Below are 23,380 nucleotides of genomic sequence, written 5' to 3'. Positions count from 1 at the left end.
GCCTAGAAGGACCATTCCTATGTAGCTGTGCAAGTGGAGGTGAGGCTTCCTCTTATTTTACTTGTTTTCCATTGTTTGCACTTGATTATCATACTGTGCTGCTTCTGTGCCAAAATGTGACATCCCCAAATCCATCAATTCCCTTTCTTGAGGAAATGTCAGCAGCTTATTTGAGGCTTTGATGATGTCTTCAAAGCATGGTGTCAGTGCTGCCTTTACTCACAGTGTTCCCAAGAGAAGTTTTTGCTCTCAGGGCAGGGAATGACAGCCAGGTAATAGCTGAATTCATAAAAGCCTTCAGACAACACTGAAGTGCATAGATGTGAACAGTATGAATGTAAAAACGTGAGAATTTCTTCATTCTGGGAGAATGTCTGAGTGTACCTCGGACAAGGCAAGCCTTCAGTGCCCAACCTGTGTATTTTCCATATTTTGTTAGTTAACGTGTGTGATCTTTGATCATCCTTCTGTCAATGAGGGTTTTTATTTATTTGTTTATTAAAAAAAATTTACAGTACAGAGTAGACACTGGGACAGTGTTGTCCCCTCATTCCGGAAAGAGAGCAATCACTGCCTATTGTGTGGTGTTGCATGGCAGTAGATCCAGGATTGGCCTTAGAAGTGTCAAAGCCATTGATAGTAGTTAATTAATTCCTCATTAATAACTGAATGAATGACAAGTACATCACTGGCATAGTGTTGTACTCCTCCCAGGCCTAAGCTAGATATAAGTCTTGTTTTTAACAGCGTATCTATGTTTAGGGGTTGTCCAACTTTCTGTTAAAATCTCATGTGTTTTGCATAACTTGATATCCCTTGTGCCTTAGAGTCCTGTGCTGATAACTGATCACTGATAACTGATAGCTGATCACTACCCCCGTGTCATTCATACCATTTGGGGGACTTGTTCATTTTAGTACTGATTAGATACCTGTAGCCTAAAACTCCCAGCAGGTTTCTGACAGAGACATCATCCAGGCTATGGTAAGTCAAAATCCATTGGATTTGTGCAGTTTAACAGAGAGATCTGTGCTAGCCTGGTTTATTTTCAGTGAAATCAGATGAGATATGCTCCCAAGAGCAGCTCAGCGGAGTAAGAACAGCTGGGTAGGCTAGCATCCATCATCTTAGGAAGAGAAACTGAGAGAGCTGGGTCTATTCAGCCCAGAGAACAGCAGGCTGAGAGGGGATCTCATCAATGTTTATAAATATCTCAAGGGTGGGTGTCATAGGATGTGACCAGACTCTTTTCAGTGGTGCCCAACAATAGCATGAGGGGCAATGGGCACAGACTGAAGCACAGGATGTTCCATCTGAATATGAGGAGAAACTTCTTTACTTGGAGGGTTCCAGAGCACTGGAACAGGCTGCCCAGAGAGGTTGTGGAGTCTCCTTCTCTGGAAACATTCAAAGCCCACCTGGACACATTCCTGTGCAATCTGCTCTGGGTGAACCTGCTTTAGCAGGTGGGTTGGACTAGATGATCTGCAGAGGTCCCTTCCAACCTCAACCATTCTGTGATTTTGAGATCTCTTAAGCACAGAGAAGGGGATGTGCATCTGGGTGAGCAGCGACTGGATTTGTTACAACTGGCAAGTTGAGTGAGCCTCTCCTTAAGTATATTTGTTTTGTGGCATTTGCATTGCTGAAAATTGTTACAGGGCAAATAAATGAGTGCTTTGGTCCTTTTTTGTAGCTGAGGCATTGTGGCTCCACAGTGGCTTGGGAGCAGAGCCTGAGAGAGAGAGTGCTGGGATGAATGTTTCATGTGGTGTAGGTAGATAGTGGGCTAGCACCTGTTAGGAAGTAAAATGTTTGATTTAGGCTTCTATAGTGGAAAAATTTTACTGAAACTACCTACGAGGTTTTCACTCATGTAAAACTACACTTTTTAGTGGGAGGACAGTCTGCTTGCAGTCTTACTGTCTTTCCTCCTTTTATTAGCTACATGGAATGAAGTTTCATATTTCACTCTGGCTGGAAAGCATCAGTATTTTGGGCACTGCTGTAAATAATAAAACAGCTGCCTCAACTTTTAAACAAGAAGTTGTTTAAAACCAGTTTTAGGTATACATGGTAACTGTGTACAATGAGTGATACAGATATCCTAAAGTTCTGATTTTGCATGTTGTCTTACGTAACAGTCCTGATGTGGTTGTTGTCAGCAGTGAAGTTTTGTGAGTAAGAGTTTATATCAGCAGAATATATTTACAGAAGAATGAAAAATCTTTATTTAACAAGGAAGGGTGCTTAGTAATACTTCATTCTGGAATATCACTGTAACTGACTTCATAATAGCAGTTTAAGAAGCACAACCTGGGCATATCTCATTGGCCCATTGCCAAAATGATGGATCAAGATCTACATGAAGTGGCATGCCTTAAAAACTTGCAGCAAACGTGCCTCTTAACTACAATGCGAGGAGGAAACTAGAGGTTATTACCTTATTCGCTTGTTAGGAATATGCTGCTAGTTTTACTCTAAGTAAACCATATTATTTTATCATCAACCAATCAGATGAAAACTGAAGGGTGTGAGCCTCATTTGTCTTCAAACAAAAGGATTTTTTTTGCCTTTGGATTTTAGTGTGAATAGGATCATGCCCAAATCACACAGTAAGCTATATTTAATGTAAAAAAAAAAAAAAACAAAAAACAATGCTGCTAAAAGTCTTGTGTTCAGCACAGACCAGAGATGAATAATTTTAGCTTCGAAAACCAGATATAACCAAGTACATTTTAAGCAAGCTAGAAATGCAAGTAATGATTTTCTATTTGAAATTAATGGTCTAGTCTGCAGAACATGCTATGATTTGCCTGTAGTGAAAGAAATGCACTGGGTACATCCAGTACTTCAATTAACTTTAAAGCATGATTGTCTGAGTTTTATCTAGTGACCTGTGGCCAGGTACGGCTGCAACAGAACTGGAGATACTTTTATGGAGACTCCTGACAATGCACTAGTGGCTTACCTGCAAGCTTATGATTTGAACAGAAAAGTTGTTCCAATCAGTCTTCAGTTTCATAGTTTATTTTGCTTTAGTTACAATCATCAGTTATTACTCGTCAGTTTATTGGGAGGGAACTGAGCGCTGTTTATTGCTTGGGTCCAAACAAAGGTGTGTCCCCATTTAATGCAGGGCCACAATAAACCATGGCAGATGCTTTGTTCGCCCCCTCAGTGTCCCCCCCTCCACCTCCAGGGAAAGGCAATAGGAGGGCAAAAGATGCAAAGAGAGAGAGGACTTGCAAACTGGGAAAAGTTAAAAATGTTTTACTAATGCTACTAATAAAATAGAGAAAATAAAACAAAATATACAAAACCAAACTTGAAATTCCTCGCAGCTCAGCAGTGGCTGCTCTGGCAGCTGCAGGGCAGGCACCTGGAAGTCCTGGGTTGGACTCTGCAGCAAACCGGAACTGGATTTAGGGATGCAGTGTCTGTCACTACGCCTCAGATTTCAGGGATGGTAGACAGGGTCGTCTCCAGATGCCAGCCATAGTCAAAGAGAGTGAGACCCTTGTGATCTCCCACCTTTATATGATGTATGACGTGGATGGGATGGAATACTTTGTTGGTCAATTTTAGTCACCTGTTCAGTTCACTCCTTCTTGCAAAATACACGGTGTGCATTCTTATCAGTGACCTTGCAGTCCATTGCTATGTCTACCAAAACATGCAGCCAACTTCAGAAAAGTGCAGTTACTTAGAAGAATTTAGCTGAAAGGAAAATTCGGTAGAAGAGAAACTGGTATTGTTTTTAACAAAACCAGGAAAGGTGATAAAGCTCATGACTCCAGTAGTTCCGTTGTAAGCAACTGTTGGCCTTACACAGAGTTTAGGTTAAAGGCTTGAAATCTAGTATTAATCCAAAATCCTCTGCCTTGAAAGTCAGTAATAAAATTCGTATTGATTTATTGATTTCACCCTAACTATTGAAAATCCCTCTGCACGCAAAAGCTGAGTAAGTTATTTTCACATCATGAGTAGATTCTAAACAGACTCTTTTTTCTTCTGGTATTCATCAATATTTTTTGTAATGTGAAATATGTTTTCAATTTCATGTCTGTACTCAGAAAGCTGTTTTAAAAAATGTTTTCCTTCTTGCATGAGATGTGTGAGCAGACTCATGGAGTACAGCAGATAGCCACCGCCATTAGCAAAGGATATCATGCCTGAGGCATTTTATTAATTAACCTCTTGAGTCTGATACTGAAGATGCTGCAAAGATGCTTTTTTCATTAGAGTCACATAATTTAGACTACAAGCAATGAGGGGTTATCTACTCATATCTTTGTGAATGCTTTTGCTAATAAACAGACATATTCATTGGTTTTGCACTAAATGTAGAGAAATAAGGGTCTAGTTCTGCAAAATTCTGTGTGCTCAACTATATACAGATTTTTATGCTAAGCTTATCACTAATCTATCTGTCAGCTGTGAGTGAAGAAATTAATCCAATGTTGCACATGTATATAATATCTTTATTCACCTTCATGGAGTTGTATTATAGATGGGCTGATTAAGCAAGAGTTTTATTTTATTTTGTTTCTTCAGTATGTGGAAGATTTTCATTAGCACAAGTAGGCAGTCACCACATATATCTATATATATATATATATTATGTATCATACATATGATATTATGCCATGTATAAGATTATAAGTTTCTTGTAGGTTCCACATTAACCTTCTGTAGGAATAGATTTCAAAGCCAAGCTAGAACAGTTCTTTGGTTTGTATGCTCATGTTAAAAACAGCTTTCCTCAACAACCTTGATATATTAAACATTAATTAAACATAAGGAGATTATGGTAATTTTATTTTTGTTGATGAGTGTACAAGTTAATCATCACAGGTTGTACATACAGTTCTAGAAAAATAATTTTGAATAACATTAAAAGATACACAGTGCATATGAAATCTGATTTCCTGTGCATAATCAAAACTGTGATATATCTGAAATTTTTACAGGTCAATAAAAATATTTTTCAGAAGTCTGTCTATAATGTTATATGCTATAAACTTTCAAGACAAATTTGGTATTGATGGCCAAGTAGCTACTGTTGACTGGCTGAACTGGGAGTGACCTATTGTTCCTTTTATGTGAACGTACAGAATTATGTTATTATCTATATGCAGTTTTCACATAGCACATAAAGGCACTTCAAAATATACTACCCATTTAGGGAACAGTTGAAGACTAAGCATTGAGAAAGTACTGTCCTTGTCTGAATCACTGAGAGTGACATCAAGTTGCCACTTGAAAGGTTTGATTACTGAAAGGGGAAAGGAAAACAGGAAAAAAAAATACTGGCTAAAATATGCCATCGTTTCCCTTAAAATTACACAGAATATTTTGTGCATTACTTTTTCAGAGGAGGAAAGCTGGGTTATCACTACAGCTCCATGCCCAAGAACTAGTTCAGAATAATACTGGCTTTTAAATAAAATCTTTGACAAAATAGCTATAAATTCAGTCTGAAAAGCTGGTGGGATCTTCCTGAATAGAAGGTGCTAGGGAGGGAGAGGGTTGCTGCCACTACTGAGGTTGCTCGGTCTGTTTGTAGGTTTGCCAGTCATCAAGTTTTGAACTCTATTTCACAAAGTTTCGTTCAAAACAGTTTAGTTATTTGCAAGAGTGAAGCAAGGAAAAAAATAGGCTGTCAAACAAAAAGAAACTCAAGACAACTTCTGTCTGAGAAACTTTTGAAGCAAAGACTTGACAATTTCTATCAGCAGGTTCACCATGCCAGATGTGTTTTTCTTTGTTATTTTAAAGATATGCCCACAATAAGCCCATTTGTGATGCTGATGTATCTCACAGGAGAGATTTCCTCAAACTTTATCACTTCTGTCTTGTAAAGATGCTATATCAGGTCCTGCTGGCAGCTGCATCATCTGTGTGACTGGTGTTTCTGGTGCTTGAGTTCAGGCATCAGAACTGAAAAGAATTTTCTTGCATCTGTAGCTGTCGGATGTGTTTCTGTGTTATCTGTCCCACAATACAACATCATGGAGGTGTTTCCTGGCTTAATTCGTGGGGGAACAAGGGCCAAACTGTTGGGAGGCAGTGAAAAAGTAGATAGGAGAAGGGTTAGAGCAGAGGAGGGAGGAAGGGTCTGTGATTTAGTGCACAGGGAGTTCAAGGAATATGTGGAAACCAGTGGGAATGACAGGCTGAGGGAAGTGGCAATGTATGTGACAAGGGAGGATGAGGATTGAGGGTTCTGTCTGGAAAGAGGTGGTAGGAAAGGACAAGGAACTAGGAAGTGGTTGGGGAAAACAGGAAAAAAAAAACCCCAAACAACCAAAAAACCTGACATGGTAGGTAGATCTAATTAAGGAGCTCAGGATGGCAGCCAGAGATGAGTAATGATGCCAAGAAGACGACATTAGTCCTGTGTGAGTTCCATGCAGGGGGAACAATTAATGGTAATACTGACACTGTACATAAATGCAAGAGGACGAATTAGCAATTTGCAGATTGCTTTAATGCTTTTAATTTTTACTTTCTGTGTTGTTATCTGAACTTAACACTTGCCTTGTGTGTTTGCTTATGTGCAGGGGTGTCATTCTTCAAAAAACCCTGGCTCAGATCTGTTTTATCTGAATATACAGTGCTAAAATCTGCAGTGATCCAGGAATTGATTGACAGCTGAACGATTCAGCAATTGACTGACAGATGAATGAGGCACCCTTGCTGTGAGCATGGGGGTGAGAGAGCAGTCAGCATTACTTAGGGGGTGAAAGGCAGCTGGGAGCTGTGACAGTTAAGTCCTTTTCATCCCCTTCTGCTGCTCCCATGGCGGGGCACGTTTTTTTCTTTTTTTCCAGTCAAGGTTGTTAAAGTTGAATGCAGCCCAGTACCAGTAAAATGGTAATGTGACCCCATGCAGTGTGTGGCACTGGATAGCAGCTCTTGAGGGCAGCCAGAAACTCTAGAAGGGGCAGGAGACAGTACAGGTGTATAGAATTCCCCATTAACAGCCATTACAGGCAACTAATGGATAACTTATTCCTGTCCTGGTGCAAACATGTTGACTGGGTTTTTTGTGTGTAGGGTTTGCTAATGAGAATATGTAGAAAACTACTTTTAGAACAAAAATGCTCACAGTGTATCTTCCATTGCTCTCATGAGGAATGTCTATTAAGAAAAAGGCATTTAAAATAATTGAAATATTTAATTTTTTCAAATGAAATTCCATTTGGTTATGATGAGAAATTTTAATGGGAATTACATTTCCAGTAGAATTGTATCAGTTTTATGGGAAGCACTGGGGCAAGTGAGTTATCAAAACTGTACAGAAAAAGTGTGTACATTTTTTAGGATAACAAATGTGTCCCCTTGACTTCTGTCAATATTGCAGGAGCAAGTAATTTTCTAGCATCATTCAAAATGAGAAGTTAAACTGCATCAAACTGGAAATAAAACTAATATGATATAGCATTTCGGAAAAGTTTTTTGGGGATGCAGCAAATCATCATTACATAGACTGTAAAAGGACAGCATATGTTTCAGCAAGCATGTTTAAATGCAGTGAGTCTTAAACAGAAGATAAGCAGTCTCATATACAAAATACAAATTTATATATAAAATGTTATTGACTGATTGCAGTGTAGACTCCATTGAATTCAGTACCAAAATATCCAGTTTGCAGTTGACAGGTGGAAAGAAATAGCTTGACTAGCCTGTAGGAGAGCAGCAGCAAATGAAAATATAATGGTGCATCTTCTTGGCAGGAAGGGGCTCCAGAAACAGACCACAAGCTCCTGCTGAGGCAGAATACAAGTCCATGTGGATTTATAATGCATGCCCTTCTATTGCACTCTCACAGATTTATTTTAAATAGTTCCCCATGAACATGAAAGATGCATCCCTTTGGATGCACCAAAGGCCACGTAGCTACCAGACAGGAGGGGGCCCTTTTCTCTCAGAAGCTGTGAGCAGCTCCATGATCGAGCAGGGCTCTCACAGTTGCTTGGAGGAAGAGCAGAGCTTGGGTCCAGCACTGGGCTGCCGGGCAGCAGGCAGCGGGTGCCCGGCAGGGTGGGAGTGCACAGCTTGAGGCACCAGCTGCTCCACAGGAAGCCCCTGTGCGGGCAGCTGGCTGCAGAAGCCCTGCCCTGGGGCCAGGCCCGGCAAGGCTCACACTGCGCACCTGGCAGCAGCTCTGCAGTGGGAGCCCACTGAGCCTGCTGCACCCTGTCCTCATCCTCCCACCCCGCACAGGCACATCCCATCAGCAGGAACGGCAGTGGGGCTCTGCGGTTCTTCGCCGAGGACAGTGCACAAAAGCCTAGGGACACATGAAACCCTGCAAGTGTAGAGGTGGTGGGCTTTGGGTTGTTTCTGCAGAGCAAAGCTCAGTGAACCGCAAGCTCTTTTTTCTGACTTGCACCATCTCCAGAGCATATCTCTAGTTCACACTCTGCCTCAGCTGCCTTCAGATGTACTTGCTTGTGGCACATTCATTCCAAATAAAGGAAGCATTCCAAGTTTTAGAGTTAATTTTCTTGACATGGTTTCTGGAAACCCTTTTTCCATTCATCGAAGCCTTCTTCTGGCTGTGTGCTGCTTTTGTACATGATTTTAATCTCTCCTTTGTAACACTTAATGCTGTGTAAAGCTTATGTCAACTCAGTATACTAGTGCTATCTGGCCAGTCGGTGCAGATGCAGCGGTGCTGACATATGTGTCATGAGCTGTGCTTGGTCTCTGCCTTTCCCAGCACACCAGTGGGGTGGTACCAGTGCCCATGCTCCATCACATCAGGCACCACATGGGCACCAGCTGCTGTCAGGCACATGGGCAGCAGATCAAACGCGCTTCCCACTTGGACAACTTGTTAGCAGCATCACCCACGCAGCCCTGTGCTTGGCAGGGAAATGTGGGTATGTTGCACAGGTCTTTCTGAATGTCTCAACATGATTCTTTGTCATCCTCTGTAGCATCCTGCTGCTTGTTCTGTACTCGGATATATAAACTCCCTTGTTCAGCATTAGAAATCTGCTCTTGTTCTGTGTTGTTAGCTTTTGTCAGTATGTAAGCAGAATAAATGATTCAGCATCAGGTGTGACTTTCTGATGGACTTTCACAATGGTCATGATGGGAGGAGGCCTCTCAAAAAGCAACAGTTATGTTCAAACAAAGTTTCAAGCCTGTTTTTGTGTGAAGGCTCATGAATTCATCTGCATCTTCCTTAGCACTTACGAGGTTGTAAGAGGTAGTCTGTGGATTGAGTTGCTTCCAGGAGAAGGGTTTCATGATGAGTGCTTAAACTAGAAGAGGCAATGTGTTTTTTATTTTGTTTTAATAAAAAGGGGCTTCAGTACCTATACCACTCTCTTTTTTCAAGAGAGGAACTAGCATTCTACTGAGGCAGACATTGCTGCATGTCTTGTTTTGTGTTTAAATTCAGTTAACATCAGTCATGGATCTGATTTGGCTTGCACTGTTGTGTACAATACAAAAGAGAAAATTAAAAAATACCCAGCTAGAAAAACCATGCTGGAGCTAAAAGCAATAAGCAGTGCAGAAGATAAGAATCCTTGGTGACTAATTATTCAGTACTGTGAATATGTTAAAATATAGTACTGCATGTATGATTTTTAGGAGAAGTATTTATTTTCGATTTTAAAAGTACAATTAAATCAGATCTCTCTTGAATGTTCTGGCTTTAGCCAGTAGAAACCTGCCTTTCTGGTTTATGAAACCATGGTGCTAACATGTAAAGCAAGATGTTATGACTCATTCAAATGATTCTTTGTTCTCTCTTGAAAGCATTGTTGATGCTATTTTCAAATATACTTGTGTTTACCCCTAAGAATGCAAGCCTCTAGCACAGGGGTGTCAATCTCATTTTCAACGGCGGCCACATCAGCCTGATGGTTGCCTTCAAAGGGCCGAATGTAATTGTAGGACTGTACAAATGTGCTCTAGCAAGTCTGAGCTTAAAGCAAAGAAGATTATATAATTTTTACAGTGCTATAAGATGTGAGTGTAATCCTGCTAACACCTTTGGTAGTTTTAGTTTGCAGTTTTGCTCAATTTTGGTGTCATTTTATCAGGGGAAGTAAGGTTGCTTTTCTTAGTTTGCAAAACTTTCTTCAAATGCAGCGAAAATGTATTGCAGGACTGAGAAGTAGCCACTTAGACGTTAATCAACAAAAATGCTTCCTTAACTCCATTTGAGGAGCCAATTTACTTGCATGAAACCCTGAAATCATCTGCCTTAAAATGGGAACTTTAATTGAAAATGAGGTGGCAGTGGTTTCAGCAAGGGTCAGTGTTTTACCTGAAGAGTGCTCCTCAGTGCTGGGAAAACACGATGTTAAGGAAAGTGAGGTCAGAGGGGTGTGGGGATTCCTGCTGGTTCTCACCCCAACAGTTGCCTTGTGAAACACCAACTGGTGTACATAGAGGCATTGCTGGAGGGTGTGAAAGGTGTTGGTGAGGGTGGCTACAGAAACGGCTGCACACAATCTGTCTTGGCTGAGGATGACCCAAGTGTTGAGCATCTTGCTGCTGTAGAGGTGGAGAACCCCCTGCCATTGGAAACTGGATGGTTTTGCTCAGCATTTCCCCACAACTGGATCACTTGTTCCTGCAGTACCAGCAGCAATTAAAGTGTTAACTGAACTGCATGAAGAGAATAAATTAAGAGGCATTTATGTTTTCTCTGAGCACAGCAATATAGGTAAAAAGCAGTTTAAAAGCTTTTTATACATTGTTACCATTTATCTCTGAAAGGAAAGAAGGGAGTCTTTAATTTCAGCCACACCATGCGTGAAACGTGTGTGTTCCTGGGAATAACATGCTAGCTTTATTCTACAAGTGTCTCCATCATTTAACCAGGTGGTTCAATTGGAGTCAGGTCTGCCTGTTTATTTTGAGCTTTTCCTGTCCATTTCTAGGTTCCCAAGACAATATTGTGCTGTTTATATGGTAATGGAAATGGTTCCAATGGTGAAGGTAATTTGACATACACGATGGATGAAGATAATTATGTGCTTTTTAGTGGGACATCTCTCCTGCTTCCTTCAATAACAACTGATTTAAAGATAAAATGGGGCAGGACAATTACTGCTTCAGTCTTGAATGCCTTCTGTCTAAAAGTCTAACCTTTTTTAAAAAAATAAAGGAAGGGTTATTTGTTTTTGGTTTTGTTTTCCCTGTCTTTTTGCTGCAGTGCTCCTCATAGACACTCTACATCTAAGAGGGGCTGATTCTTGTCTTGAATTGTTCTTACAACCCAAGTTCAGTTTCTTGTTGAGGAATCTGATGATAAAATCACTGCATTGCTCTTTTTTATTCGAAATTCTAAAATGAGATCGAATGCATTTCTACTTACCTTAATAGTATTTTCCCCCAAAGTGTTTTCTGCCTTGTGACTGATCATTAAGTCTCACTCTACGTGCTGAGAGAATATGTAATTACAGTTGCTTTGTGTAAACAGCCTATATGATGGCATTAGACTGTTTAGCGCTGAGAACTTTTCAAGAACATCTCCTGGTTTAAGCAAATACATAGTAAATCTGAGGAACAGCATGGATACACCATCCCCAGCCGACCAAAGAAGTTTACCTTGTCGTGGCTTGCTTGGAGTGTGAGTGGCCACCTGAAGTTGTTGCACTGGCCCTGCCCATGTGACTATGTACAAATCCTGACCAAATGCATCCGCTAAAAAGACTGGATGCATCTTCAGTATTGTTATGTGATATATACTTCACCAGATAAATTAAATGATTTTTTAAGTCAACTTTATTTGCCGTTTTAATTTTGAAATTACTTGTTTGTAGACTAAAAAGTGAAATAGCACAAACAATATCTCACACCTTTCTCTTTCTGTTTTGCTTTCTCCCCAGTGATTTTAGTGCAATCTAGCAGTTTATACAATATGAAGTGTTAACCAAACCTAATTATGACTTCTGTTCATGTTTTCTTGTGGAATTCGAGACTGCCATAGTAAAATGCTATAACTGATTTTGAGGGGGGGATCATTCTGTGTAATGATTCTTGGTCTTCCTGGTCTGTACATTGTTGACTGCCAGGGGAACCAACAAATAAGAGGCATTCAGTTGGAAATGAGCTTTTTATAATTAATTCTCAACAGTACAATGTTGTTTGAAGTATTGTCCCCAGCATTGTTTGCAAATACTGGCATAGACTCTTAATTAAGTACTGTTCAAGAAAACAATGGGATTATTTCAATTCAAGGTGTTGGATTGCTCCTATTTCTACTACAAAAAATATTTTAAAAGAAAACAAATAAAACATAACCTTTATGAAGAATAGTACCAGAGCAGCTAATGATTTAGATCTGAAGGGCGAAGTTTTGTCTCCTGATCTTTGTTGTCAAAGTTTAAGTGACAGGCCCATCCTGGACAAGAGTATGATTTTAGAATTAAAATACGTCGTAGAGATTCAAATTTTGATGAGAGAACAAAAATTTTCTAGAAAAATCTAGGTTCACCACCATCATGCTTATGCAAGTACCCTTCAGTGTTTTGTTTTGTTTTGTTTTGTATTTTGTAGCTACTAACCTGCCACCTACCTAATAGTATTTACAGAATGATTAAATAAACTTGTAGTAGGACAACATATTTTCTTTTGTACAACGGAAATTTTTGTTAAAGGCACTGGGAACTGCTTCCCCTTTTTATTTTTTTTTTGACAAAGCTAACTGAATGCATGAATGCCACTGCACATAGCTGACAAAGGCAGAGCATTTTTGTGAAAAGGCTCTGTAAATTCTTTCCCACAGAAGTCAACGAAAGGGTCAGTTGTCCTGGGCTACGTATTTCGTCACTTAAACCTAGTGGAGATAGATTACTTTGGACTGCGCTACTGTGACCGAAGTCATCAAACGGTGAGTAAAAGATACAGCAGATTGGATTTTCCATATGTAAAATGTACCCTGTTTGTACCGTTTGCCTGTGGAGCATTGGATTGTCACACTTTCACTCGTTTTCACTAGTTCATGACTCAGGTTTACAGTAATAATTCCTTTGTGACTGTTTGCATTAAAATCTTGGAATAGCCCTTAGTATGTTTGGAATAGAATCAAATGCAAAATGTTCTTGAAAACTAAATAGAGGATAAATAGTACAAAATTATTATATGAAAGCAGGATTAATATTTTTTCCTTTTAAATACTGTTCCCCAAAGCCAGTGCTTGGTGTACTATGCTGTCTGGCTCTCCTTGGCCGTGTGGTGGCTGGGAAGCAATGTCCCTGAATGTGCCACAGGCTGCGTCACTTGGTCCATTTGCTGGACACCTGATTCAGACTGTATCTTGTGGTTGATGTGGTGGCTGCCAGTTCACTGGTGGAGCCTCAGGAGTCAGGGTGTGGCCGGTGACATTTTCATTCCACCTGAGCTATCTCTGTGTCCTGGAGCCCATGTTCTCTTGAGTCTTCTTAACAGGGACTCACCAAATGTCCAAGAGCTTTTTCCACCAGGAGATTACAGTCCTAAATAGGCATGAAAATGGAAACCAGGCTGAGATGTTTAAGCCAAAACAGGCAGTAGCTTGGGGCAGTGCTGTCTGGAGTCACCTCCAAAATGGTCTGTGCAGGGTTACTGCAGTCAGAGGTGAAGAGCAGGGGTTGCTCAGCAGGTGGGACCAGGAGGGTCGTCATTCGTAGGATGGTCTTCACTGAAAGAAATGAAGGCCTGAATGGTGGCCTGGGGTTAAATTAAGTCAAGCAGTTATGCTTTCCGTCACTGTTCTGTGCTGAGAGTACTGTACAAGACCCTGACCTCAAGAGATGTCATGTTTCGTCTAAAAATAAGTTGTTGGGTTGGCCATGCATTTGCCAATTTCTTCTGTTTAGTGAAGCTGACCATGTAGAGACTGAAGTCAGAACAGCATTAGCAGAAGATCATTGATTGCTGGTGAGGGCTACAGACTGCCTTGCTTAGTATGTAATTATTTTTGTGTCATAGTCTAGGGGTTTATGAATTCCATTTTTTGAAAAGCTTCTAACCAAGTTTTGTACCATGGGGTTGAAAGTAAAATTCAGCTGTGAACTAAGGTAGACTGTTAAAAATAGTATTTTTTATTTCCCGAGGAAACTGAAGTGTGAAGGAAGAGCAAGTAGGTATTTTTTCCTCTCTGAAGTGTTTCCTCTTTTTTCTGTAGAGTCAAATAAAATAGAAATGGCTATTACTGGGAACATTTCCAGAGGCGTACACACTTTGTATTTAATGGTGTATATGGCATTAGGAAAATAAGAGAAGATTACATCTCTTCTGTGAAGGCCTTAACACATAAAGGCACATTTTAGGACATGTCATGAGCTGCAGGCCATAACCCCATTTACTTAGCCTCTCTGAATACCAATACAGCCTTTCTGTCTTTTTGTCTCACATGATCCTCCAGTGGTGCAAATTTAATGTTGGCCTTTGTCTTAATTCTCTGGCCAGCCCAAGGTCAGGAAGCTGCTGTGCTCTTCGATTTTCCCATGGATTAGGAAAGCATTACTCCCACTCCCCTCATTTGCCTGCTCTTGCACCGGCACTGGTCACGTTGTGGGGATGCAGTCTGCACAAGCACAGACATGGAGCTCCATCCTCTCTGCGTGGAGGTCCACCGACCAGTGTTTTCCTTAGCTTCTGCGCCGGTGGCCAGGCATCTCTGCCATGTGCTTGTGTTTTGGTCCTTTGATGGGAGCACTGCATATGTGTGTGTGTTCCCTTGGCCTGCAGGTTTTCTTTGCAGGGAAGTCCCAGGTGTGTGGGGAGTGATGCACACACCAGCTCTGTCCTTACACTCAGATGAGAAGCAGCCAGGTGATGCAACCAGAGACCTCAACAGGGGCCACATTATGGAGCGCACCTGCCTGGCCATGTGGGTAGTGCCACAGTCACCAACTGAGACTGTGCTGCAGGCTTTGCACCTGGGCTGTGTGGTAGCAAAATATTGTGAAAATGCCTCTTCCTGTTGTTTGTCTGTGGATAGGTAATTAAAAGTTGATGCTGTTTTGTCTGGAAAATTCATAAATGAGCAAACCTGTGCTACTGTGCTTAGTTTTATGTGTTTTGTGACAATTGTTACTCTTGCTATTTTAGTGAAATCTTGTAAGCTCTTAAGAATGGGCAGTATGAAGGGAAAGCTTCCATGCTTCCATAGGACAAACAATACCTTATGCTTTAGCTGTAACTTAGGTGCAATTGCACACTGAATATGGCAAAAGCTCTCTAGGCTGTTGTGGGAATTAGTCCTGTGATGGCTAGCAAGAAGCCTAGATTTGAATGTTGGATTGGATATGTTTTGGATTGGCCACAGTAGATTTCCTAAGGGAAGGAGAAAAAGGTTACCTTGCTAATTAGTTTTAAAACTAGGCTTCTGAGTTAGTCTAAGACAAAGAAACATGTTCTGAGGTTTGGCTACTTATTAGGACATTGGTCATGGTGGGAAATATTTTATTATTTACTCTGTCAGATTTTTTGTCCCACTGTCCATTTAACTGAATGATGAATAAAGCAACCTAGTCAGGAAAGAAGTTTTTTTTTTTTTTTTATTAAGGGTTTGAAAGAACTTGTTTAGTTATTTTACCCATTACTTTTGCATGTCTCAGCACTTCAAAGTGGTCTTTCAAATGCTGTGTTGGTGTGCTACCTCTTATGTGGGTGGTTTCATAATTATTTTAGTAGTACCAGTAGGGCTCTAATCAGTGAACAGGGTTTCACTATGCTGTGTAGTGTGTGAACACATAATATTAAAATGGTCTCTTCCTGAACAGCTGACAAACTAATTAGCACGTGAGAGAGAATAGCTGGATGTGACAAACAGATTGACAGAACTGGATGGCGCTGGGAAGACCATGAACAGTAGAATGAAGCACAAATTGGATAAAACCAGGACACACTGTCTCTAGTGTAGTAATTTGGTCATATTACACAAATTTAGTGTTATTTGACATGCCATGTTCCCCCAAAGTCTCCGTGGTAAAAGGACAGTATTGGCAAAATTAAGCTCTCTAGTATTACGGGTTGCCAGAACAGCATAAACTGTATCTATTTTAGAACAGCATAAGCTATATCTGTTTTGTGCTTTGAACAAGACAGGACTCCTAAGGAAAAAAATAAAAAAGTGTGTTAGTACGTTGAAATATAACAATAGTTAATTAAAAATCTTCTAACATAAAACTACACCCAAATGAACAGATGGGTTGTAGGAGTTGTTGCATTTATACAGTCTTAAAATTACATTCAGCCCTTTGAAAGCAAGCACCAGGCTGATGTGGCCCCTGTTGAAAATGAGTTTGGCACCCCTGCTTTAAAAGGAAGATGAGTTTTCTTTGAGTGCCACTGGATATCTCAGTGTGCTCCATCATCAGCCCTTCACCTGAGTCTTTTGCATTGCTGCAGAGACCGCTGACAATCAAGTTAGGCTAAGCTGAGGCCAAATATAGTCTTCATGCTTCTTAATGTGAATGGTCAACTGGGTCCTGATTGACAGGGTATTTTTGTCTTCTGCCTCATCTATCTGAAGTGCAGGACATTGTGGCTCATGTGGTATTTTGAGGTGAAACATGACCACCAGAATCTGTGTTGCAGTAGCTGAAGATGGCTTAGGAAACTGTCCTGCCTTTGAGTCTCTCATTGCTTTAGGACATGGGGAAAACAGCAGTGCAGTGATGTATACCTTCATTAGTGCAGGAGAGGCCAAATGCTGGGTAAGCTGGTGCTGGAATGGCCACGCATGTCCCTTGCCCCTCTCACCTCTTGTTCCCACTGTGCTGCAGCTCCCAGGTGCTCCACACATCTTCCCTTTGCTTCTGCCTTTGTGGCATCTCCAGTATCCCTTAGGATAGTCATGCTAATTACTCTTCTGGCAGGAGGCAAATATTTTCTTGAGGCACACAAAAGAGAGAATGGAAATGGTAATTTTAATGCATAATACCTCAAGAAAAGCTGAGCAGAATTTGATGAGGGAAAGGGTACTTTTGAAGCCCAAAGGCATTCTCTTGTCAAATCACAAAAGCATGCTGAAAAGAGTCATGCTATTAGAGGTTTTCTTACAAGAAAGACTTTGAGACTCCCTTATTGCAGAAAACTAGACAACCAAAATAATTTTAAAGTCTGTTCATAATAAATACTTTTTTTTTTCTTTTTTTACTTCCAGAAACCTGGCTGCACTTCACAATTTCACATTGGTCAGGTCGCCCCCTCACCATCCCTAACTGAACTCTCATGCTAAAACTGCTTAACCTAAAGCTTCAGGACACGTGTCTGCATTGTACAGCAGGATGTGATGCAAATATCCTTCTTCTCTCATATAATGCTAATCTGAGGTATTATATTCACCCTGTACACAATACTGATGCTGTCTTAGGGCTTATTTCTCTTAGGGAAAATACAAAACCAGAAAGCTGTATCACCATGTTAATTCAGTATCACAGCTGAGCTCATTCCTCCAGCCCCGGCTACTTCAGGTGCAGTGCTGTGCAAACATGAGTGTCCTGCTCCAGGATCCAGAGATAACATGAGATGGGCAGCACCTTGTCTCTGTACCATGCCGCCATTCGGTAGCACAGATATGTTTTTTCTCTCCTGCTATGGGCAAGCTGTGTTTTGATCATACAGAGCTGGGAGAACAGCAGGTAGGAGGGAGCCCGTGGCAATATCTTTCACAGCTGTGTATCCCAGAGGTCTTATAGGGACAGAGGGGAGATGTAGGTCTCAGTTTCTGGTGAAGCTGAACTTTCTACTGCAAGTCGCTATGCTGCAGTGGTAGATCAGGTCAGCTGTGGCAAAGCTGAGCACAGAAGCCTGTGCCATGAATTGCACATCCCTGCCATACAAACTCATATATCAGAAAGTTGCTCCTTGATCCATCCAGTGTGATTAATAAAGTAAATGCAGTGTGCTCAGATTGCCAGGTTACTATATGAAATTGCTTAGGGTAACAGATTGAACAGGCTGTGTGTAGCTAAACTAGGGCATGATTTTAACAAAAGGTTTGTTTAAAAAAAAAAATGTCAGTTCTGTAGGGAATTACTGTCATATAATGTAGTGTGTATTTTGATCTTAAGATCTTAGAAAAACAGATGAACTGTACTTAGCTTATATTTTGTTTTTGGATGGAATTGACATTTGCCTACGGGCATGGTATACTAAATTATCCAGAAAGAAAAAGACTTGTTCTGCTTGTTAAAATAGTGGAAAGAAAATGGAGACTGATAATACTGATTAGAAGCTTGAAATTTTAGAAAAATGTTAATGGATTAAAACAACCTAGACATAGGTTATGGTCAGGTGAGTTAAAGGCTGTAAGAGTGAGCTCTTAGAGTGTAGTGGGATCAACAGGATACACACACTGGAGATCTAATACTAAATATAATCAATACAACTTTGGAGTCTACTAAAGAAAAGACAGAAGTATCAAATACATATTTGAATTTAGGAATTGCCTGATGATTTCTACATTTCTTATGTAATGAGGGAGTCTTGAGGGTGTGAATCAGTTTTAGACTCTTTGCACTGAACATTTGATGAAAAAAACTGACAAATTAATTCTAATCATTAATGTTGTCTTAAATTGTGGTTTATAATTGAAAAAAAATACTGGCTTTTCTCTTGAAAGTTGTTTTTTTTTTCCTGTTGTAAATTTGAACAAAAACTAGCATGTGTGTCATGATGGGTACAGCTTTGTAAGAATCTAGTTAAGACGGCCCAGGATTTAGTTTGAAGTTGATAGATTTTTCTCTACCAGACACTTCATTGATTGATACCATAGCAAACATTTCAACCTAGTTAATATTTTGTTTCAAACAGGTTCATGGAATTTGACCCAGGTTTAACCCTATGCAGATACAAGGAACGAAGAATCCAGATTTGTGGAAAAATGCTTGCAGTCATTTAAAAGGGCTAAATATGAAATACTGCATGGTGCTTTGGTGCATACTGCTCATACATCTGGCTTGTATGGGAGCCAGATTTGTAAAAGTGCAAAGGACAATATAGCCCATTTATTCTTAGAGAGGCTGTGCTTTAAAACTTTTTTTTTTCCTACCTAAAAATTAAAAGGGAATTATTTTCTTACGTAACATTGTACATTTATAATCAGTCTTAGTAAATTAAATGAACACTATATGTTCTTTGTAAATAACAATTGGTAAACTAGTAACCATCACTTTAGTAATTGTATAGTTGCATTGATTAGGACTATTTAGAAATTATTATTTTTTTTCCCATTTCTTCTGTAAATGTTAAATTCCCCCTTTAGATTCACAAAATTTATCTCAGGCAGTTGAGTGGGTATATGCAGGGCCCTCCACCTCTTTGCAGTAATGGTGAGCTGTTTACAAGTCAGATAACCCTTGTTGTCTGTGCAGGGAGATACAGGTGGGAAATCACTGAGAAGTGGTGTTCTGGCTGCCAAACAGATAAGAACAGTGGTGCTGTGTGTTGGAGCGACTTTGGCATTCACAAATGCAGGGTTTGATGTCAGCACCTGCTGTGCAAGTGTATTGGATTAATAAGACACTCTGCTTTTTTGTTCCATTTCTCTCGGTGCTTTAACATGTGAGCTGAAAACTGTAACTATACTCAACACTATTTATATGTATATGCAAACATTTAACAGCTATCTAATACACGTTATATATGCATGCGTATGTATGCTTAGAGAACTCTGTTCTAGGGGTTCTTGGTTTTGTAAATGTTCTCATCTTTATTGTCTAACGTTGGTTTGAAAAATGTCTTTTCATTATCCATGAAATTCCATTCATCTTTGGCTTACAAATAAAATGTTAGAATTCTCCCTCTCCTGCCCTCACCCTTTGCATTCTTCAGGAAAATTTTGGCATCCTTTGAAGTAATAAATAGCTATGCAATTATTTATAAGTGTGTGTTTACAGCATTGCCATGATGTTAAGTACTTACTGCAGAAACAAGAAGGCAGAGGAGATTCTTGCCCCTTCCCCACCACTCTCTGTCCCAGCAGTAAACTGATCTGAGCTAAAGCAATCTGTCTTACAGGGTTGAGGGCTGAGAGTGCAGTTCCTCCTGCTGGCTCAGCTTGGAGTAAGGAAAGGAAATATTTAGTGATATGAATAACCAGATTTGTTCCCTCTCCTCTCTTCAGATTCCCTCTGAATCTGAACTTGCAGTTTTCCCTCTGAATTTTGCCCCAAGCTTAGGAATTGCCTTCAGAAGACCATGCAAGGAGGATATTTGACTTTCCAGACAATTATAGCCTAATGAGAACTAAAGAGTTGCAATGCAACTTGGTTTTGATTGTATTGTCTACATGTGTCCTCACAGTCTTGTCCAGATCTTGATTTGTCTCATGGCAACCAGTGAACCACAAGATACAGAACGATACAACAGGTTGTGGTGTTCAGGTTGCAGAGACAACCACAAACCTAATTGTTCTGTGCTCGACTTGCAAACTTGAATGACAATCCATCATTATCCATTATTTTTTTTAAAAATAATCTACCTATGCATGCAAAGCTGAACTGTGAATAGGATTATAAGGCAACATATCTTGAAGCCAATTTCAGTTCAGCAGAACTTAATTCCGTGATAGATTTTGATCTGATTTTGAAACACAATCGTTTTGATCTCTTGCAGTGTAACAAAAAGCTGTCAATGATAAGGAAGTTAGCTTGACGACTTGTTGTTCATACTGTGATTTCAGTTTTGAGCAGAGTTCAGACCACATTCTGATCACATTGCATAGCCAGAATGTACACTGCAGAGTCATTTTGCCTTTTTTCTGCCTGTTAACTGTAAGATCTTCATATTGGCCTATTGTGCTAGCTCAGATTATTGCTCATTTGGAGTTCTAACATTGTTTGAACAAGAGTAACAGGTTTCATTCTTTCATTCTCACTTTCTGTTGAGGGTAAGAGGGTGTATATTTGAATTGCTACTGGATGTATTTGATACAAGCAAGTACTAAATATTTTTTTGTCCTTTGAAATTTCAGAATTTTTTTTAACAAACATTCCAGGATTTGAAATAGCAATGGCCAAGAACAAGTCATACAGCTGTTTCTATTGATCAGCAGCTAATGGAAGTAATTTGTTTTTTGTTTTAATAATAATAGTTGTTTACAAACACAAAATTATTTGCTTGAGATTTTTGACTGAAGTGTTTTGTAGTGTTTTTCCTTCTAATAGTGATTTTTTTTAGTTCAGGGAAGTTTCCTGCATAGAAAGGGGAAACGTGTTGGTTAGTCATTTTATCCTTATTCTCTGTAGGGTTAGTTCAGGATTGCAGGTGAGGAGTTTCCTTGTTCATTGGTCTCTGTAGTTTCTCAGTTAAAGAAGGTGTGGGTATTAAGGGAGCAGATTTGGTCTGCCTTAATTTGTTCTTTCTAGCAGCTGTGTTCAACAGCCTTTTTGTTTCCAGTATTTTAAGAAGGGGTGCCAACCTCAGCCGGTCCAAAAACTTTGTGTATGAGGGAAGAGAACTGAGGGAAGACAAGAATGGTTTTGGCAGCTCCCTCTGCACTTAATTCCAAAACTGAATCATAGAAAAGTCAAGCTAAGGAAGAAATAAGTAGCTGGAGGGATTACAAGAGCAGGATCCTGTTGACCTGTGTAGACATAATGTGAAGTGTGTAGCTAGTCTGTCTTCACCAGTAACATCAGGATAACTTTTGCTAGAAGTTTGATAAAGGCAGGTCAGAGTAATCAGTGAGAAATTATGCTGCAGATTGTCCTTTGGTCTAATAATATGGGAAACCATCTAACAGTTCATCCCTCTGCAGTGTACTAAGCACACCTTGATCATCTCTGACACTTTTTGCCAACTAGCCCTGTAAACTGAAGAGTCCGTGCCCTCATTACATTGGTGCCAGTTTACAGTCATCCTCTCCCCCTGCTTCTAGAAACTGTTTCTGAAAATCTATGGATTTTTTGCTTCTAGGTAAGCAAATTTATTCATGCTCAGTGAACATGAATTAAAATTGATCACTGTGTTCTCACAGCAATTTCTCAGGTGTTGGGAGAATGCTGTTATGCCTATTCCTCCCTACAATCTTTTGTTTTTCAGGAAGCGAGTGAAGGCCCTTCATTCTTTCCTTGTAGACCCTGTCTCACACGCTTTCATGTTGCTGTTAAATAGAATTATCCTGCTTAGATTAATCTCACAGGAAGAAAATAGCAAGGTTGCACATCCAGATACTAGCTGCAGCAGATGAGGTAGACACCAGCAGGTACTTAGTGTGATAATTCTGTAGAGCCAGCTTGTCATGAATCTGAGATGTGGTGGCTCTTACCAAGCAGATTTCCTTTTAGGAAGACGCTTACCCCCAGAGAAGATATGCAGCACTAGATTTGTACAGACAGTGTTTCTCTGATCAGAAGCTGACACGAGTTCGTCGTTAGCAGACTGGAGTGTGTCAGTCTGCTAATAAATATAGGAATAAATATAGAATTGCAATTGTTCTGTATTAATTTTCCATGTTAAGTGACTAATTTCCACAATTATCTGTCTCACAGTACTGGCTGGATCCTGCAAAGACCCTTGGTGAACATAAAGAATTGATAAACAGTATGTATTTAATTTGAACTTAAAGTACATATCTAAAGATGAATAGCAAGAAATAGCAAGTTAGCAATCAAATCTGAAGTTAAATCTTCAAAATAAAGAAAAACTCCAAGTGGGCAAACAGGCTGTGAATAAATAAACACAAGATTAGAAAAGTAATAATAAAAATACTTCTTTTTTTTTTTTTTTTCACCTCATGTAATAAGTGTAGATGTATATATAGGTCTGCTGTGTGGGTGTAAGATTTTTTCTGAAACTTTCAAGTTTCGTTAAGTGTTACGATAGCCATCTTAGTCGCTTTTTTGTACTCAGCTAGTAACAATTTGTAACAATTAACAGTTCATAACAACTAACTTTTACACCAAATATTTTTTTCCTTCAGCTGGACCACCATACACTCTGTATTTTGGCATTAAGTTTTATGCAGAGGATCCGTGTAAACTTAAAGAAGAAATAACAAGGTACAGTATTCAGTAAGAGTGTAGTTTGTTGATTTCAGGGTGGTAATCTGTTCCAGCCAGGTGCATATTGTTGTGATGTAACTGGGTTGTGGGATTTTTTTTCTCGAACAGCTGAATATTTTTTGCTTAAACATGTATGGGCAGGAAGAGAATTGTGACTAGCTTCATGGTGGTCAGTATAGACAACGAACTGGAAGCCCAAGATGAAAAGATGATCTCTGGTGCATCAAAAACCAAAGGGACTTTATTTGCATTTGTGGTGGTTTTTTTGTTTTTTGTTTTTTGTTTTTTTTTTTTTTAATTTTAAGGAATGCATTGTCACATTTGCATTTATATTGTGCTATAATCAAGTTTAGAGTTTACTTGGATATCAAATATAAATATAGGGGATTTTCTTCTTTATT

General features: G+C 39.7%; 1 protein-coding gene across 1 annotated transcript in view; it reads left to right on the top strand.

The window, feature by feature from the left end:
- EPB41L4A (erythrocyte membrane protein band 4.1 like 4A) overlaps positions 1–23,380 on the top strand; it is a gene marked incomplete at both ends in the record, with an annotated part of 130,350 nt that overhangs the window by 35,311 nt on the left and 71,659 nt on the right. Inside the window, 3 exons of the mRNA XM_080362823.1 lie at positions 12,767–12,871; positions 22,467–22,518; positions 22,898–22,976. Of these exons, the coding sequence (XP_080218949.1) occupies positions 12,767–12,871; positions 22,467–22,518; positions 22,898–22,976 (236 nt within the window). The remainder of the gene's footprint in view (positions 1–12,766; positions 12,872–22,466; positions 22,519–22,897; positions 22,977–23,380) is intronic.

Source organism: Nesoenas mayeri (assembly GCF_963082525.1).
Source record: "Nesoenas mayeri genome assembly, chromosome: Z".
NCBI classification, from domain to species: Eukaryota; Metazoa; Chordata; class Aves; order Columbiformes; family Columbidae; genus Nesoenas; species Nesoenas mayeri.
This window is presented reverse-complemented; position numbering and strand designations above follow the sequence as displayed.